Source organism: Phasianus colchicus, chromosome 9 (assembly GCF_987193195.1).
Source record: "Phasianus colchicus chromosome 9, bPhaCol1.hap1.1, whole genome shotgun sequence".
In the NCBI taxonomy this organism is placed as follows: domain Eukaryota; kingdom Metazoa; phylum Chordata; class Aves; order Galliformes; family Phasianidae; genus Phasianus; species Phasianus colchicus.
The window spans coordinates 27,638,160-27,658,126 of NC_143444.1; the positions used below are offsets into that span (position 1 = coordinate 27,638,160).

At 40.7% G+C, this 19,967-nt stretch overlaps 1 protein-coding gene across 7 annotated transcripts in view; it reads right to left on the bottom strand.

The window, feature by feature from the left end:
- Positions 1–19,967, bottom strand: part of GLIS1 (GLIS family zinc finger 1) — a 179,053-nt gene that overhangs the window by 109,371 nt on the left and 49,715 nt on the right. Inside the window, exon 1 of one of the 7 annotated variants that reach the window (XM_090146693.1) lies at positions 14,563–15,010. The exons of the other annotated variants lie outside the window; for them this stretch is intronic. Within the exon in view, the coding sequence (XP_090002819.1) occupies positions 14,563–14,572 (10 nt within the window). The 5' untranslated portion in view covers positions 14,573–15,010. Of the gene's footprint in view, positions 1–14,562; positions 15,011–19,967 lie in introns of those variants that run through there. 7 annotated transcript variants of the gene reach the window in all.

Sequence of the window (19,967 nt, forward strand, 5' to 3'; positions counted from 1 at the left end):
CTGCAGAATACATCTAAACTCTGTGGCTGATTTGCAAAAAGCAGCAGAGTGGGACTAACTGAAGCCATTTAAAAACTAAAGAAGCTGGAAGTAGAATGCATGTGTTATTCGAGCCCCACGCTAAGCCATAGCTTTTCAAAGCTGAAGTGATTGCCAAAAGAGCAGGGTATGGCTCACAAAAATCCATATTTACCTGGCAGAAACTTCACACGATCCTGACACTATCTTAGGTGAGAGAAAGGCAAACTTCACAAGTATCCAAAAAGAGAAAAAACAATTGTTCCTTCTCATTCTCAAAACCCTTAATCTGCATGGATTCTAGCATCCAGCAAGGGGGAAAAGAGGAGAGCAGCACAGCCCCATAATCACTGCTTTTAATATGATGGAAGCAAGGCTGAACTATTTGCACTGCAGCTCATTAGTAGTAGCTGTCCTGAAGGAAAAGCAAGGAAAAAAGGGTGGAGCAACAACAAATCTGGGCCACTTCTGAGCCCACTGCAGGGATCTCTAAGCTGGCACAACTCGAGCTACCAAGTCCTCATGCTGCAGGGTAACATCACGTAGAGGTATTTCTCACTCCAGCTAAGAAAGCCTAACCTGTGTGGGTGTACTAGCCTGGACCCAGGGTAGGGCTGGCAAAACTGCACAGAACTTGGTGCAAAGGCAAGCCCGCATGTCAGCCCTCACAGTGTTGGCCCCATGCACTTGCATATGCTTAGAAAACACTAAGCTCTACAGAAACACCTGTACGCATCTTGCAGCAACAGGTTCCCTGCAATAAAGACTGCCTTCCCAAGGTCTATATCCTCTGTATGTCAGGGCACTTTTCCTCTTCACAGTTAGTGTGGAAAAGCAAAGTATCCTGTTTCTGTGTAACCAAATCCCAGCCATGTATATACAACTAATGACTGGTTACACCGCACATAATGAAGAGACACATTTTGCTAACTGCATAGAAAATAAACAAGTGAAAAAAAGAAAACAATTACCGGCTTTTGTAGGAATCTCTCTTGACCTTCTGGACTCAGCCCCTCAATGCTCAGCCTGCTATACAGCACAGCCACTGGTATGCACGTGCACTGTGCTCTGCTTCTGCTTTCCCTTTGGTGCCCACTGACATTTCTTAACTTTGTTGCAGAAGACCCCTCCAGTAGCATAGGAAATAACCACCCTGGCCTGCTCTGGATCATCCGTGGCCTCTTTTCTTACATCCACCTGACTGAGGTGCAGCTGCAGTAAAGGAATTGCTGCCAGCTTTGGTGTCTGTCTAAAACACACAGACATGCCAGAGCTGCACAGAGCCTCACCTTTCTTTTCTCTCAGCACTGGGGAGCAGACTGTTCTTTATCTATACAGTGAGAACCATGCGCTTCTACCATGTCATGCTACTTATTTATTAATATTGCCACAGCATGAGGAATGACCATCTTGTTATTCTGTACCAGAATGACCAAAAAATGTCCTCAGAAGTGACACAGCAGCCTGCACAGCTCAGCTCAGCTCAGCTCAGCGTGTGTGTGTGTGTTGTGGGTTCTCTCCTCCAGGGAAGCAGTAACAAATGAGTTGTTTCATCACAGTTGCACAGGGACACTTTATATGCACAGGTGGAGGTGGAAGGGAAAAAGAAATGAAAAAAGAGGGACGTAGGCTGACAAGTGGTTGGTGGGGATAATGACCCCAGTCAGAGTCCTCGTGTTCTTACAAAAAACTCTTGACAAACCCCAGCATCTGGTAGTTCAGCTGTGGGTTTCCGCTGTTTATTTTTCTATTCCAGCACTCTCATCCCTATGCACTGCCTGTGCCTGGCTCTGTTAAGCATTCCAAGTGCTACAGAGCATAATTGAAAGAATAAAAACCCCAGGCTCAGCACCAGGCACGTACAGAAAAAAAGTAAACTGCTTAAATCCTTCCTTACATTGATGAGAACACAGGCAGTAATCCCCCACCACCACCCTGAGGTGAATGCAAGCTAGGAGTGTTGAGCCCAGCAGTCTTTTCTGAATTGGAGAATTGCACCAACATCAGGTTTGTTTTATTCTAACCAGCGGGAACCACGGTGTCCATGATGCACAGGGAGAAGCAGTAACTTTAATGAGCTGCCCAAGGCAGGATTCTGTTTCTGCACTCTTCATTTCAAAGAGTTTAGTATTTTTCTCTATTTCTGTCCTCCCCCTCCACATTCACGCTGCTATTTTCAACTACAAAACCAAACATGACTCTGCTGACTACTGTCTGCCTATCACTGCTAAAAATTCAGTCTCTGACATCATCTCATGGATGTTAAGTACCAAATGTAGCTCTGTGCAGCTAAAAAGCAAATCCCAATACCTTCAGCTTGTTACATCCTTCCACACTTTGAACAATTCTACCACAAAGTCTGTAAATATGAGCTTCATCTCAGACTTGAATCTCTCAGTCTTCACTTCATTTCTGGACCCTGTAAAGTCTTTCTGCAGAATATTCCTAAGGCAATGCCTTTTCTACTGATCGGCACTGTCAGTACTTCCATCCAGCTCCCCTTTGCCTTGTTCTTGTGTTGCTAATACATCTTCCTCTGTGATCTCTACTCACATAATATTTCCCTGCTGATAAGCACTCAGACTACTGCAGGAAAAGCTTAATATACAGTGAGTGACAGTAGGGATTAAAAAATGCAAGATGAGAAAAGGCTGTTTAAAAAAAAAAAAAAAAAAAACAGCCTTTGCAACTACAGTTAAAAAACACTGGGACTACAGGATACTCTGAGCAATGTGTGCTTAGAGAAGATTTCCCTCTTACAGCCCTGGTCAAACTACAACACTGAACAGCTGGCACCCAGCTCCCGTTGGCTGTACCAACCTGCCTGCAATGTGCTGTTTTCCCTCTCTGCCAACCACAAGCATCAGCACTGGGGAAGGAGCAGTGGTCAGAGCCTGAAAGGCCCAGGCTGGAGAGAAGCCCAAAGCTGTGGCTCTGTTCCTCTGTGGTAAAGGGAGAGCAGAAGTGTTTTATCAGCTCCAGAGCCACAGCTCTCCCTGCAGACATGTGGCTTACCCTGCAAGGTGTCTGTGCAAAGCCCCAGGGGCTGCTGACATCTCATCATCATGAATGTAGCCAATCTCTGAAAGCAGCTTTAAAAAATCTTTAGAAAGATGCCCCATTCGTAATCAGCCACCACAGCTGTTAACTGTAACTGGTGGTAATTGCAGATTTGCATTCAGTGACAATTCATTTTCTGTCATTATTACTCTCTTATAAAAGTTACCTAAATGCTCATAGCCAGAACAAGAACATTCCCTATTCCAACTTTCAAACTGTTTTCGCTTTTGCGTGATATTGAAAGCAGATGTATCAAATTGAACTTTTTCTTTTTGCAACATACTGTAAATGTTTTTAAAATGTGACTCTAGTACAACTCATGTCAAACAGTCAAACTCAAGGTACAGAGTGCTGCCAAAACCAGAAGACAAATGAAGTTTAAAATCAGTTCCGACAGATTAAATGGAGACACTTTGAAGCCATAAATCAGATGGCCACTCTCTAGGAAGTTAATAACGAATGTATCTCTTCTTGGTATTTCTTATCTCAAAGACAAACAGAAAAACAAGCCAACATAATTTGCTGCAAAAGCAAATTTGTACCTCAGTCTCTAAAATAGTTCACCCGAGCAGCAGTGAAAGTATGAGCAAGTTCATCTCCCAGTATTTGCTTGTTCTGAAGACAGATGAAAGACTATATTCGTATGCAAGACACACAACTGTGTCCCAGTGTTTTGAATCACTGTCTAAAATAAACATTTGACACTAGCACATTTTCCATATTGTGCACATTCATAAACCAAAGATACCTGGATTTATATATATACACACACACACATATATATGTGCACACACACACACATATATATATGCGCACACACACACATATATATATTTTTGCGAGCAAAATCATTTCTTTCGAATTGTTAATTTCAGATAAATTGTGCTCCAGAAGAGAAAGAGCAGGAAGATAGACATTTTGCACGTAAGACTTTATTCTACCTGCTGTGCAATCGGGTTGGTTATCTTGGGTTAATTTCTTCACATGTAAAATGATGCATGCAAATAAAACCAAACCAAAACAAAGAAGGCAGAGCAAAATGTTTTCCAAGCTTTGCAACAGAGTGCTCACGATGTTTATACAAATAGTAAAGTCTGGCTAAAATAAGCATCTGACAGCTCTGTGCGGCTCAGACACATGACTCCTATTTGCCAGTTATTCCATGTAGGCAGAAATGGGTGCCCAGGCAGAGCCCCACTGAGATCCCTGGGGTGATGCATGAACACCAAGCTCTGCTTGCACACATGCTGTTGCTAGATGAGATCTCTGCGCTGCGCACTCCGTTCCATGCTCACTCAATACACTCCCACTGAAGCTGGACAAATCTAGATATAAACTGTCCTGAAGGAATTAGTTACTACAGAATTCATAATAAACAGAGGCCTAGGAAATTTGTTCACTAAAACACAACTTTCTTCTCTAGGCTTTATTTATTTATTTGGATTACGAGTCAGATTCCAAAATATTCTGGCATGCATTCTGCTTGGACATGAGTGCACTTCCTAAGGACAGCAAGGCCTAGCCAAAGCACAGCACCTGACAGCAACCTCTGCAAGGATTACATGAGGGCATCTCCGTGGCAGCAGCCTCCTAAACTGTCGAATCAGGAGGCAGAAGTTGGGATTTGCACATTCATCCATAAATGTGCGAGCGTCCAAACAAACATCAGCATTGGGGTATACTGCATGGATTCAGGACTCTCTGTAGAGATTAATACCATTGCAATAACCTATACATATGGGGATCAATTTTGATCATCAATTCGTTAAAATGGTTCTGATGGTTCTCTTAAATAACCGTTCTGTGAAACACAATCAGCAATGATCCTTGAGTCTCACCAAATTTCTTTTGAAATTGCAGTTTGAAATTAAAATAGACATTTTCTTCCAACTGCTCAACAAAGCAGCACCCCTCTTAAGCGATCTCATGCATTAATTTCTCTTGATTCGTATAAACACGATCCCGCTATGATTTTATAACTGTGTGTGTGCAGTACCCTGACTTGCACCACACAGTGGAAGGAAGAGCCTTCAGGGATGGCAGAACGCAGGGGATGGGCTCAGCCACACAGAGCCTTTCACTGACATCTGGATCTAAGACAGGTTCTTCCAACGCAAAGAACCCTAATAGGCAACTTCTATTAAACACAACTCTTTCTGCTTTGATCCTGAGGTAAAACTTGCCAAGCACAAGGCATTCAGCATCACCAATCACCCTAATTCAGCATGCAACATCAACCAGCTTTTGTAAACTCATCTAATCCAGAGATATTAGCATTTAAATGACAGATACTTGAGTTTTTTAATCCTATCACACAATTCTCCATCTAAGCCAAGTTCCTCTGGAATTCAACAAAACGCCTTGAGGCTTGTGAAAGTCAGTCCATAAATCAACGAGAAGAAGGGGAAAAATCCACAACACAGCGACAAGCAGGGCTTGTTTTCTTCATAAGATGGCTTTTCCACAGTTTGTGCTACCACATTCTTCTGCCCTTCAGAACATTATATTTGAATTAAGACCAGGGTTTTAGTCAATGTAAGGGTTTCCTTGGCGAGTACTTATCTTTTGAGACAATTCATGCTATTGTATGGATCTCTGAAGTGAACAAAACGTCCCCGAACAATGCGCTCTGTGAAATAAACCCACCACTGCGAGATGCCGTGCCTTGCCGACAGGCAGTGCAAGTACCCCGGGCCCCATTTCATTAGCACCAAAATTAATCACTTTGTTACACGGAAACCTCCTCAGCACCACTGGTTTAAACTATTTTATAGATACAGCACTCAAAGGCAAAACTGGGAACACAAAATGTTCCTTCTATAAACACTGCTGCTTGGTAACCCGGTATTTTTAATAACCCAGCGCTCTAAATTCAGCCTGTCAGTGTCTGCCTGCAGCACGAGACACTAACGGATTTGGAGGCCAGCTTCCCAATCTGCACTGTGCTATGTACAGAGTTGTTCTTCATAGCAATCCAGTGACATGATCGACTGGGATAAAGACAGGAAGCTGAGTACTTGCTCATTATGCATACTGCCATGTGCCCAGAATCTCCAGGACTAAGACAGATTTCCTTTTGCTAGTGATGTGCAAACATAAAACAAGACAGGCAGGCCATGACTGCAGACTATTTACATCACAGAACTTGAGACTACAAAGGGGACAGAGGGACAACTCATTTGAAAAATGAAACAGTCTACAAAAAAAAGTTGAAAAATAAATAGGAAAAAAATTAAGTGCCATTCATTTTTGCTTGAATAAGGTGTAATTCTTTGAAACGCACTCTATTCTACTCTAAAAATAATAATAATAATAATTATTATTATTACAAAAACCACTCACAAATGCTGGTCTCTGCCCAGCAGTACCTGACAGTTCCCACAGCCCTGCTGAAGTGCTCTTCCAGCTGCTCTGAGTGCCCTCACCGTGTTTCAGTGTCTCCATCCTGCTGTGCTGCATCCTTGACTGTTAAAAACCTCTCTCTTCCTTGAGAGGGCCCTGGAACAGTTGCTTTAGCTGGAGCACTTAGGTTTGTACAAAGGGAAAAGTGATTTTTATCAAATCAAACATGACTTCTCAGAGACATCTGTATTCCTTCCAGAGATACGCAAACATCTGGGGATGAGATTTATATGGGTAATGAATTTTTATAAATTAAGAACAGTGGACCAAGTTCCCTCTGAAACACAAGAATGTCATGTAGAATCAAGCACTGAATTCTGAGCTCTCCCAGACGCAATCATTCACATTTTTATTATAAGCTAATCAAGAAGGAAAATTTAAAATACTTAGCAGAACAAATCCTGACCCTGCAGCCAAAATCTTTGAAGTCTATTAAGTTTTTACCTAAGAAACAACCAAATCAGAACTAAGTATGGGTATTGGGATTTCACTCATTATTTTTACCTTGATTATACCTTTTGAAAATTCCACTACTTTCCCTCCAGCACTTCTGTCTATCAGAGGATGTTACTCCACCTCGCTGTTATCCCTGTGTTCAGCTGCCCATCAAGGTTGTGCTCATTTGGAAATACACCATTCCTAGCCTAACCCTAGCTCTGTTCTAACTGCTCCTACTAGGCCAAAAGGATGGCAAGACTTGCTGTCTTGCCAGGAAAACATGACGTCCAAAAGTTGACACTTACTGTGACCCTGACCCTCTAAGGTATGTTACATCTTGTTCTCCAGCCATCAAATTTTACGCCTATTGTGCAATTCTTTAGCAGTGACGCTTTCAGAAGATACTAAAGGCCACGGTTTTATTGCAGCACGACATATGCTGAAATCAAAGTTGGGGCCGGCCTCAGTTCAAACAAAAACAAAACAAAAAAAAATACACTTTTAAATACCATTTATAGAGTTTAGCTTCTATGAGCAAGCAGAGTGCCATGGACAATTCTGAGCATTTCACTGCTGAAAGTTTCGTGGGGATTCTCAACTAAAGCATTTATTTAAACAGAACTATGCTAAAAGTCTGCAAGACAAAGTCTTTTTAGAATTTCCTCTCTACTTTTGGAGTGTCTGGGGTTGCTCTATTGATTCTTTAAGGCTGCTGGAAGAACAGTTTACCATCATTACATTATCAGGCTGTTTCTGCAAGTAAGACTGATTAACCTGAATCTAATCAGTGCAATAAGATTATAGGCTCAATGATCACAGAAAGGATTGTATGACAACTATCATTTATTAAAGCCACATCACAACAACGGGCTCAAATAAATGTAACAAAATGCAAAAACAAGTGTATCCTGTCAAAATTATCCCTTTCCTGAAGTTTTCATTTTGCCAGTACTTCAGCACATGGAGAAAAATGACCAATTTCCCGAATGTTTTTAAAATTCTTAAAATAATTCTTAGCTAAAGCCAATGGAGCCAGAATTTCCAGGGATGCTTCACTACTTCAGCATCATGCAAATTCATGCTTTGCACTTCACATCTTGCAAGCAAATCAACATTGGTCAGGTTTTTAGTAGAAAATACCCAGGAACACCTCAGGCACCACAAGAAATGCTTCTAACACCAAGCAAGCACTACATTTCACTGAAACCAATGCCTTCTGCTCCAGGATGGTCTTAGTTTCACCAGCTGCCAGGATACCCATTCTTAATCTGTACAGCAAGCAGAGGCTCTCCTTACACAAAGTACCTATGCATGCATGCAGAAGAGAATGAAGTACTATTTTTGCAATCAGCTTTTTAACAACAGCCACTGCAATGGAAGAAGACTGCACTCCTCCATAAAAAGAAGAAAGATAAAATCTTACAATTGCTTTTGTTCCTGTCAAATTACAGGACTAGGAAACAACCTCTGTGTAGGTGGATTACATGCTACAGAACAAGAAAACCAAGAACCAAAAATATTTGCCAAATGGCAGATTCTGTACATGGAACTAATGGAATAATCTTCCAGATATTCCATATATGTTACTGTTTTTTTGTCAAAAACTGATGCTTTATTATAGCAATCTTTAGGCAGCTGATCACAGCTGATGTCTTCTATGGCTGTTTTCTTGGGGCCCCTTAATTAGACTATGTTTAGGGCACTTTCAGAACTTCCTTCAACAGGTTTATCTGCAATGACTGCGTGCACACTGCAAGACCTGCAAGGAAGGCAGTCCTTGGATTAGCACTGAAACGCTGGAGGTGATAGTTCACATTTTGGGTGGCTCTTGGGCAAGCCATTGAACTCAGTCTATACACCTTTCTGGTTAAAAAGGGAATGCTACACTTGTGCATCACAAAGGGATACTGTCAAAATAAATATATTAAGGGCTGAGAGACCCTTAATCTTCTACCAGGCTATAAAATCCCCTTGTATAGAGAAGTTACTGTCAAAGTAACTGTCTAGCCCTTCCTACTTCAATGTAGTAGATATCTGCTGGCAGGACCTAATACAAAATTTCCACAACAAGTATCTTAAAATACTGCCAGAGTGCACATGGGATTGCATGATCTTTGTCAGGGAGAAGTCTGAATAATTCAAACAGGCTCCAGAACTGCATACATCTTTTGGGATATTCACTGGAGCCAAGCCTGAACTCTGAATCTTCTAAGCCTCTGTTGTCACAGCCAAACAAGAGAAAGCTTGGGGATAAATATTAAATGACAAAGAAAGGATCTTCAGAAGGATCCCAGGGAATCACCAATGCAAGCATCACTCAGAGCTGAGGATGCCTCCTATCACAAGCTGATGCAAAGGCAGAAGGAAAGGGAGAAAGTAAGCTCTTCAAGGCTGGTTTCTATACCTTTTCTAATTTGTCTTCATTCTTGGTAAATGAGCTGTGACTGCACTTCCTCATGCGCTGCAAGAACCATCTTCCAAATAGATTCCCATTTAGGGAAAGGGCATGTAGTCACAACCTTGCTAGAACAGATTCACTGAGGTTTGATGGGGCAAAAAAGCAGGATTTTGTGCTCAGAGGACAGGAAGGCTGAGAAATGATGTCTGGGAATTACAGTTTTAATAAGGCAATTAGCTCAAGGCAAGGAGCAGAAACAGGGTACTATGCAGTTAGCCTCAAGGCTCAATCAAATCTGAAACCTGGGACCTTGTGAAAGTCAAGAGGAGGACAATCATCTGATGCATTTTGTTGAGTGTCAGATTATGGGTAGAGGACTTGCGTGATTCCAAGATCAATACTGCATAAATCCAATTTCAGGTCCTACACTCCTCTGAAGAAAGACCAGAATGAAATAAGCCTATGAAGTTAATAAAGCCCAAACCTAAGCGAGACTGCAATTTTTTTTCTCCTCTGTTTTGAGCACTCACAGAAAAAAAAAGAGGAGGATTTTTCTACAGGGAATTCTGTGACCTGGGACAGCACAGAAATAAAATTTCCAAATTTCCATTCTATCCAAAATCCTCGAAGAAAGGATATTTCTTCAGTGAAGCATCAAAAGCATTTTTGAAATTCCAAAGGAAGTAGCAGGGAGAAAACAACGGGTCCTTAAGTCAGAAGCAGCTGAAGAAGATGAAGCTGTCTTTGATTTCCTTTTGAAGTGGGAAAAAAATGCTATATTTAAAATAGAAAGAAACTGAAAATTCTGGACATCTAAAGTCACACATCTGGCCACGGAGATACACTTCTGCAAAGGTGCAATTTACTACTTAACAATCACTTCATGTTAACTGTGCTGTACAGGTACCACTTTTTCCTTAAGTATAATTTGAGGCAGCTTTCCTTTAGCAAAGAGGTACAGAACCTCTCGTTGACCTGGAGATGCTGTAAGGGTGTGCACTTGGCTTTTTACTGCAGTGCAACTGCTACAGTGATCTGTTGCTCTCCAGTAATTTATCCTGATGCCAAAGCCCTGAGGCACTGCGCTTCCATGAATACCCACAGGCTGCTTACAAGAGCAGAGACATCAGTACAACAGTCATCTGTCTCCTTGCAGGGTCACAGACATTCATGCACCTCAGGAGCAATGACTGTACACACGGGATGGTTATTCTTGGAAAAGCTGTGAAGTTAATAAATAAATAAATAAAAATATATTTTTATATAAAGAAATAATGTCTATCCAGTCATTCTTGTGCTGTGCCCAGGATGTATCTGTCAGCCCTGCTGGACAGTCAGATCCCCTGCGACTGCTGTTGGGGACTAACTTGGCCTCCAGCTACAGACAGACGCAGCACAGTCAAATTCTACTGCAAGGAAACCATGGAGCAGGTTCTCAGCTTTATCCCCTTTACTTTGGTTCGACTCCCTGTGGAACAAACTACAGTGATTCACGTAAGCTAGAACCTAACTGGGTGCTCTTAGGCATACAGCATGTAGGTGAAGGGGGCAGGATTTCTCCTGCTAAGCTAAATGGTCCATCCTTGGGATGGATCCTTGGATCCATCACCCTCTTAAATTTTTCAATATCCGAGCATGGGGTACATGAAATGTGTCCTAATCTACCTTTCTTTGCAGAAGCAGTGAGAGATAAATGAGAGAAGATTCCCTTTAGTTTCTTTAAATAGCTGGATAAACAGAGAAGACAGGATATTTGGCAGAGATGCATCTCTTGGAATACTGCACTTAAATGCTCACCAACTGTCAGATGAAAAAGCTGTGTAGCTGCTTCACACAACTGAAGAAAAGGAAATAAACAGTTATGTTCACTGCTCTGCCTCCGAATCCCAAGCTATGGCGTCTAGGTATTCAGACATGAATGGAAACAGCTACAGTGATACTGTATGAAGGATTGCCCTTTTGGTGAGGCATGAAATGCTTCTTAACCACGGGAATCTGAAACTACAAATGAGAAAACAATCTGTTCTTATGGAAAGTTTCTTTCTGGATGCTTGGCTTCAAGGTTACATTAAAAAAAAAAAAAAAAAAAAGGGTTTCATATCAATCCTACAGTTCACATCAGCTGAGCTTCATTTCTAACACTAAAAGAGTACGCCATATCCATAGGGTTAGAAAAAGGCTCCTGCAGTCGTTGTCTAACTTGGTCATAACATGTGAGAAGATTTTCCTTTTCTCACAGAACTGAGCTCGGTATCATGGTTACCCTATCTCCTCACTGTGGGAGCAGAAGGACATGAGAAAGGATCCATTTAGGCTTGTTTTCAAATTGTTGGGAAAAAATAGACTGATTGAGGTTGGAAGGGACCTCTGGAGGTCCAAAACCTGCTCAAGTAGAGCCCCCAGAGCACATTACCCAGAGCTGTGCCCAGGTGGTTCTTGAGTATCTCCAGGGAAGGAGACCACACAACCTCCCTGGGCAACCTGCAGTGCTGCTCAGTCACCCGCACAGTAAAGAAGTTTTTCCTTATGCTCGTACTAAATCAACTAAATCAACCATTTTAAAAGGCAAAGACAGGTTTGCTTACCCAAGTTCAGACAGAGCTCTTCACATTCCAGGACAGCCTCTCAATATTTTCCATTTTCATTTACATACCTTATAAAAATAGCCAATGTTTCATGATATATACTCATAGAAGTCAGTCCCTGAGGACAGATGCAATTTTTGTTTACATGGAAAACCTGTCACAGGCATTAGGGGATGGATATATGAGCATTACTGTTTGCTGTTTGAAATGTATCCAAAGAAAAAAATTAACTTCGTAATTAAAAAAACAAGTCCTGCTGGAGGCTAGACAAGGAAACCAAAAAACACTGGAGTAGGTTCTGTGTGCTGGGGAAAGAAGCATCCTACTTAGTGCGCCATCTGGCAGAGCTATGATAAGCTCAAAATGGAGCTGCCTATAGAAAACAGCAAAGCGAAGAACAAAAAAAACAGAATGCAAAGAAAGCATTAAAACATAAAGAACAAAACAGCCTTAAACTCAGTTTAAGTAAATTTCTTCAATTATTTCACACCGGGGAAGTCTCACAAACTCGTTCCAGAGCCCAATCCAGTCTTCACGTTTCTCTGGATAGTTCCACCACCACTTAATAGCATGGTGCTTTGTATCCTGCACGGTATCAGTATTTCCCAGCACCTACTGATGACAACATTAAAGTCAGCAATGACTTCTGGTGGATTACAGCAGTTCAGAATCAATCATACAGCAGCTCTGTTGGAAGAGTGCTGTATAACACACTACGTAATTTAAGAGACACAAAACAAAGAACAGTTTAGTGATACAATACAGCAAATGTCCTGCCTTGCACCTCTGGAATCATTTTAATATAAATACAAATAGGATTTGTATTTACACAGGAGAATGCTCCAAACACACAGTAGCTTCTGGATCAACTCGAAGTTGGGATTCAAAAAAATGCAAGATATTTTTCCTCCTTATTATATATTATCTAATTAATATTTATGGCAGTCTTCACCATATTCTTAACTTCATCACAAGTCAGAAAATAATTCTCTTCACAAGAGAAGACTGCACCAACCAAAATACCTCCAAAACCAAAATTCAGCAGTACAAACTCTTGAAATATGAAAGTCTATTCCAGCACCATCTGCTAACGCACAGAAATGTTAGCCTTCTCCACTGCTTTATATGGAGCTCCTCAAAAACAGAATAAAATAATTTATGTTCTTTGTGTATCTACTGGCAATAATACTTACAAATTTTAATGAATTTGCTGGTAAATCAATAGCTCTGTTTCTGTTCTGCATTACAAGTATTACTGCATGTCAAATAAATCATTGTAATGGAGTTTGATGAGCGAAGGGTTTGATGGTGGTGTTCTGTAATTATAAACATCAGCAGTAAGATTTTTTCAAATCATGAAAGGAAAAGTTCTTTGATGATGGCAAGTAAATTCCCTGACTAAAATTACTTTGGACATTTCAGGCAATGGAAGTCTTCAAATCTGGCCGTGACCTCTGCTCTTCAAAATACATCTCTTCATTAGTAAATTGCAATACGTTTAATCATCAAATAATAAAAAGACACCAAACATCACAAAAAGCCACAGTACAGAGCTGATTTATTTATGCAAATTCTAGAGATGCAGTTGCATTTAGAAGGTATCTAAATTCTGAGAAAGGAAACAGCCATATCAACTGATGGAAGTATTTGTTGCCTTCATATGGAAAGAATCAAAAAAAAGAAACTGAATAAATAAAGTACCAGCTGGAACAGACAGTGTGTTATCAAGACTATAAAACATTATTTACTTCCAGATTTCTCCTTGAAATAAGCATTATAAACGTAAAACTCCAGCTAACATTGGATCAGGTGCAAAAGTCAACAGAAATAAAAATCACACGCATCACTTACACACTATTTTGTCAGATTCCTGCTGTCACATGACAGTGTTCTCATCCCCAACCATCATATGTGCATAAAGAAAAGCACAATGCCAACTAAACAGCTCTTGCTGTCAACTGTAAATAATTTAGGTGTTCCCATTAAAGAATAACAGCAAACAAATCTGGACAGTAACATCAGACCAGATGTGCTAATTGATTGCTGGGAAACAATCAAGCTTTAGGTCATCATCCTAAACAACAATAAGAAGAGAAACAATAGGCTCTTACAGGACAAATCATTTTATTTTTTGTCACTTTGTGACATCCTGAAATGCTTCTATGTATTCTCAGTTATTAAGTTTATTACTGCTGGTTACAACAATAAACTCCAACTCCAACACCAAAGGCATTTTCCCAAACTCACAATAACATAAAGCATTCCCACTACTCCTTCCTCCCTATACTGGTTCATGCCTCTACCTTGTAGGATGCAACTCAGAACACTTGGGAAATAGTATGCAAAAAGAGCTAGTATCTCCAAACCTCCTCCAAAACTGATAAGAGATTTCAACAATCTGCAAATCTGCACATGCTGGGAAAGTTTCTGTCTGCTCCTTTAGTCGAATCAGAACCTGTGCAGGATCAAAGAACAAAGAGCAACAGAAGCCTAACTCAGAGACCTGCATTCAGGATTTCTTCTTCTCTACCCTCTGCATTGCTGCTGATCGCTGAGAAAGAGGACTCAAGGGACTTTTATTTATTGTTTTACCAACCGTAAGCTGAAAGGCAGAAAACAACCTATGATGGAATGTAGCTGCACATAAAGGACAATGCCTACCTTTATTCATACGTGCACAGCCCTCTGATCTTCAGTCATATTTCAAAGATGCAAGTAGGAAATAAATGTTTATTCTGAGAGTTGCTCCCCAAGCTGTATGTCAGGATGGTTTCCCTCTAGAGCAGCTGCTGGTCTCGACCGCCAGCCCTGCAGCTGGTGCTATCACTGAATAAGTAGAGGCACACACACCTCAGCCTCCCCTTCAGGAGCCATTCATTGCAGCTGGTGTAACCACAGCAAAACAAAAGAGGTTTTCCAGCAGAAAAGTTACAACAAGTCAGCACAAAAGTCAGTTATTCACCTCATCAATAAAACATCAGTGATGAACAACCTCACTTTAGGGGTTTGAACTTGCAGCAGTCCTATCAAGATGATAAAGGACATGCCACCTGTTGGGTCTGTGGCATGAATTCCCTATCAGTAACCACAGAAATTATAAAAATAACCAAACAGAAAACAGCTCTTGTAAATGTGACCAGGTAGATGGAGAAAGGAATCAGCTGGGATGCTAGAAATTAAATGAGGGAGATGTTTTGCTGGAGGCAAAATTGGCCTCAGGGCTAGATGCAAAGGTATGGAAGGTAGCTCCTTCTGAATAGTTAGAGTAGCAGATTGGAAAGGATAAACAGAAAGGAGTCTTGTGTTTTGGTTGCCAGAAAACATTGGAAATGTATCTTTAAATACCTTAAATTCAAACTAAATAAGCTGCCCGTGCTGCCGAATCCAAAATCCTGCAGAGATCACACTAGAGAGCCAGCAGGCCAAACCCAGAGGCAAGTAGAAGCAAGGCAACAGGAAGCCTATAGTGGTATGAGTTCTGTCTCTTCCAAAGCCCTTAGCCCACACGGTCTCTCTGCTCAGACTACCTTCAGCCTGTCATGTGTTTATGTGCATCTAACTCACACATCCCTCTACTCCTCATCCCAACCTCTGAATTTGGCTCTCCATGTTTACATACGTGTGAAGGATGCTTTGGAGAACTTAAGCTATGGGATCTTAAAAGAAAGCCACATGTTAGGCACATACTGAATCTCACAGAAGGTGGGGAGTGTGACCCTAAGAGCAACTGGCTGGATGGTGAAATAAAGTGCAACTCAAAGAAAGGAGACACTACTTCAATTTACAGCACCTTGAGACTGGAGCATGTAAATTGCAGAGCGTACTACCTCCTAGAAGCACCTACATTAGTGAGGTGCTTGTGACCTTTGGGTTAGTTTTCACCAGTTTCCACCAAGCAGCAGGCAAATCTTAAGCTGTTCCCAAGGTGGTTCCCAAGTGCCGAACCCAGTGGTACCAGCTGCTGCCTAGTGCAGTTTCTCAGGGAGCAAGCAGGTGAACAGTCTCCACGTGTGCCAGACCCAAACCTTTACATTCACCTTCAGGAAGCTGCTCAATTCTAACTGAATCTCACTATAATCTCTTATGCTCCACTTCCAGCGTTAACAGCCAGAGTCATTTTAAGTAGCACCCAAGAGTTAGCCAAGTGAGCTAACATTTTCCTTTGAATCTCCGAGCCTTTAGAAAGGTTGGTAAAGTTTTACACAGTATAGAAGTGTAGTGTGCTTGCTACTTAACAATCCAGTTCTGTGCTGGATCTGTCACCACTACAGTAAAAAAGTTTAAGTGTACAGTGCGCTTATAATAAATACTTCGCACAAAATTATTCATTCCACAGATGTGCAAAAGAGACTTTAAGGCTTACTTTGTTTGCAGAATGCTATATAAATCCTGCTAGTTACAGGCAAGAATATGGAAGTCGTTTTGTTCTATTAAATAAAGGAAACAAGGTTCTCATTTTAAAATTAGTTCAATGAAAACTATTAAGTAGCTGGCTGTGAATGCTTTGGGAATTCATATATATGCACACGCACATATATTTTTACCTGATACTAAATTCCCTTCTCCCCTTCTTAAAAAAAGCACCCTGTTAACCACATCATTTCCAAGGAGTTCTGCATGGGAAGTGCTTGCAAGTCAAGACAACATGGCAACATTCAGTACCCAAGTATCACAAGCCTACCCTGTATCTGCCAGCAGGCACAAAGGCTGTATAAGCTGGGGGTTTTCTCCCAACAGATTCAGATTCAAGTGAATCTATCCCACAGTCAAGCTAGTTTTATGCTCATATGCAAGGTGGAACAACAGCACAGCCCTCTCGCCTCTTGGTGATACCATCACTTTTGGCCAGTGTGTGAGATTGGGTAGGTTATCTGTGCTAGGTGTTTGCCTTGACTTCAGCTCTCCTTTGCTGATTTTAGGACAAACTGTATTTGTCCTGTGCTGAGAAAGATGCCCCCTGGTCTCCCTATTGGCCATTACAAGCTTACAATCCAAACCTAATCAGGCATTTTATCTGCTTCATCTGGAAGCTCTCCAGCTTCCCAAGACCAAAGGTACTGGCCAGAAAGTTATCTTTTTCTTTTATGAATGCAGCCTCTCTCTTTTATCCCTAGCTCTTTCTATAGTCTTTCCATTCACCACCAAGCAGGATGTGCCAGAACACTATTCCTGAACCCCCCCAGGTGATGGGTTGTATATCCAACTCACAAGGAGGTCGAGTTTGAGAAGAAGAGTGCTTCAGTTTAGATAAAACCAATTGTTTATCAAGAGCCACAGAACTAAGAAATATAAAGAAAAAAAATCAAAGAAATACAGGAAATGTTATTCCTGTTTTTCAACATACAGAACTTGCATTTATTTGTGCCTCTCTGAGCTTCCATCAACATATTTCTAGTCTGTCACAACACAAGTCACACATCATAAAAGGCAATGATAATAGGGCCAAAGCTGGAGACCCCTGCATCATGCATAGATGTGGAGCTTTTCACCCTCTTGAACAGTGCTTCCCACATCTCCTGTATCTTGCAGGGCTTCACAATAACTTCAGAGACAAATTCTGGCTTAAATTAAGAGTTGTATGAGGATGAAATGTGCATGTCTTTGAAAACTATAAGGATAATATATCAAATCTTTTAGCTGGCATGGTGTGTTTTTATTCTACAGCTTCACTGCTGATTTACACTATCTAATGATCTGTTTATTCTCTGGATTGTATATATTCCACAATGATTTAAATCACTCATCTGCTTGCACTTAAGCATTTGGCCTCCACAAAAGACATGATAGGTAAGTGCAATGCCAATGTACTTACCAATAATCAGCACCACTTGGGTCAAAATTTCAGCTGGGTGAACTCAGTGCAAGCACATAAGATTTATCCCATCTTTAATGAGGACCCTTTGATGAGGATCTGTAGAAATCTCTAGTATAAAAGTTACATTTTACTCTTGGTTTTACCTACAGAAGGTTTTAGCACAGCAATCTCCGGTGATGGATTTTGAAACAGCTTACTAAGCTATGTTGATATCTGCAATGATGAAAGCAGCAGTTTGTCTGCATAGTTACATCAAAAGAAGCAGGATACATATTTCAGGGATTGAACAAATGCAACATTTAGGTAACAGTATAAAACTGTATTCATCTCATCTAATCACATCAGGTAGCGCATCAGTATTTCATGGAGACCTCAACATCTGCAACCATGAGGTTTATGGTAGGAGGTTAAGAGAAGGCTCACTTGTGCCAGGACTTTTTGCCCTTGAAACCATAAATTTCTGGACTTCCCACATATGTCATATACACCTATACACACTCAGACACTAAAACTCAGCAGAGACTGTCTAAATACTTATTGAGATATAGCTCAGGATCCAAATGAAATTCACTTAGCTCATCTAGGGAAACTGCTCAACAACAGTATACTTACCACAGTTACAACAAAGCTGAGCATCTGGAAGCAGAATTGGATCATTAATACTATTAGTAAACTTTCACTACCCATAGGGTAAGCACGCTGTTCTTATTAAAGCTAGGATTCTACAGAACCTTTAACATGATGCTCTTTTCTCTGGAATAACCACATTTACAGCGGGTCAGAGTTAGGCTTATGCAGAATGACCTAGAATCTCCCATGATGTATTTCTTGACAGACGCCCTTCAGCACGCAAGATATATCAGTCGTTTAACTTCATGAAACAAAATGGCAGGGAGAAGCAAATAAAGGAGAAAGAACAAGAGAACAATTGTTAACATCATTTAGTTATTCAGAGAAAGAAAAAGAAAATGCAAGCATGTTTTCTTAGCAAATAATGGTAACAATTGTCTTTGTCAGTTAATTCCCTCTTGGCTTTATTGGTCTCCAGTAGAGAATTAAATGAGGAGCATGGCGTAAATGAACTCGGTGAAGACCTAGTGCTTGTTTAGAAAACCCAGCAGAAGGAAGAGAGGTAGCTGTTTGAGATGCAGGAACACAGCCTAATTTGCAAAGGCACAATGGAGGGAAGCAGGGGACAAATCAGTGACAAAGAAAAATGATTACGGATGAAATAAACTAAAAATTTGCCCGAAGACTAAGCAAGAACCATCATACTCCTAGCAGAGCAATACTGTAAGCAAATAGAGGGATTTTTTCAGGACTCGATGTGATCTAATCAGTGTGAGGAAATACTGAAGATTCACCTCAACACTTATCCTCCAAAAAACGTTCACTGTAAGCTAGGGGTTCCAGCTCTTCCTGACTACACAGAGCCCAGATTTGCCTCAGTATAATCAGGGACAAAATCTGAACAGAACAGACTGCACAACAGAATGGGATTCAGGCTTGTCTGATTTCAGAACAATTCTAATAAAAAGTCAAACAAGAAAATGAAAGTAGGTACCAACATAGCTGTCAGGCACTAGCATTGTGCAAGAGTGACAGAAGAAAATAAAAGTATTGTTCAGTGCATATGATTTGGAAATATTAAGGGACAAAAAACATGGAAATCTTTGAGGCTGTTTAAGAGATGCTTTTCAGGGAGGAGCTGCCCTTTTAGTTTGAGTGACTAATGGTAACGAATGTAATCTGTTTTTTATTTGCAGTGCCAGGCTCATTTGGCTTGTGTAAAATGCAACCCTTTGTTTAGTAAACAAGCAAATTAAACTGGTGATCCAGAGAATCTTGGAAACTTTACTTTAAATAAAAGAGCCTCCCTTTCAGAGTCATGGCTTAAAACACATTGGAAGGTGTGTCTCCAGATGTTTTATCGTGGGCTGTGCTGTCAAGATCAAATAGGTAATCTGTTCTCAAATAGTCCTGCCATATTAAAAACAGAAGTAGTGAATAAACATCTATTTATTCATAAAGCAACAGTGGCATCAGATTCTTGGTTAAGTCAGAACAGTGCTGCTCAATGTAGTATAAATAAAATATAGTTACATCATTGGAAATACTTGAAAAAGACAAATAACCATACCAATGTTATGACAGGAATACTAATACATAAGAAAAATAACAAAGATAAGACAAGAAGGAAAACTATTCACAGAAGCAAGAAATGGATTACCCCTTCAAAATCGCAGTGAGT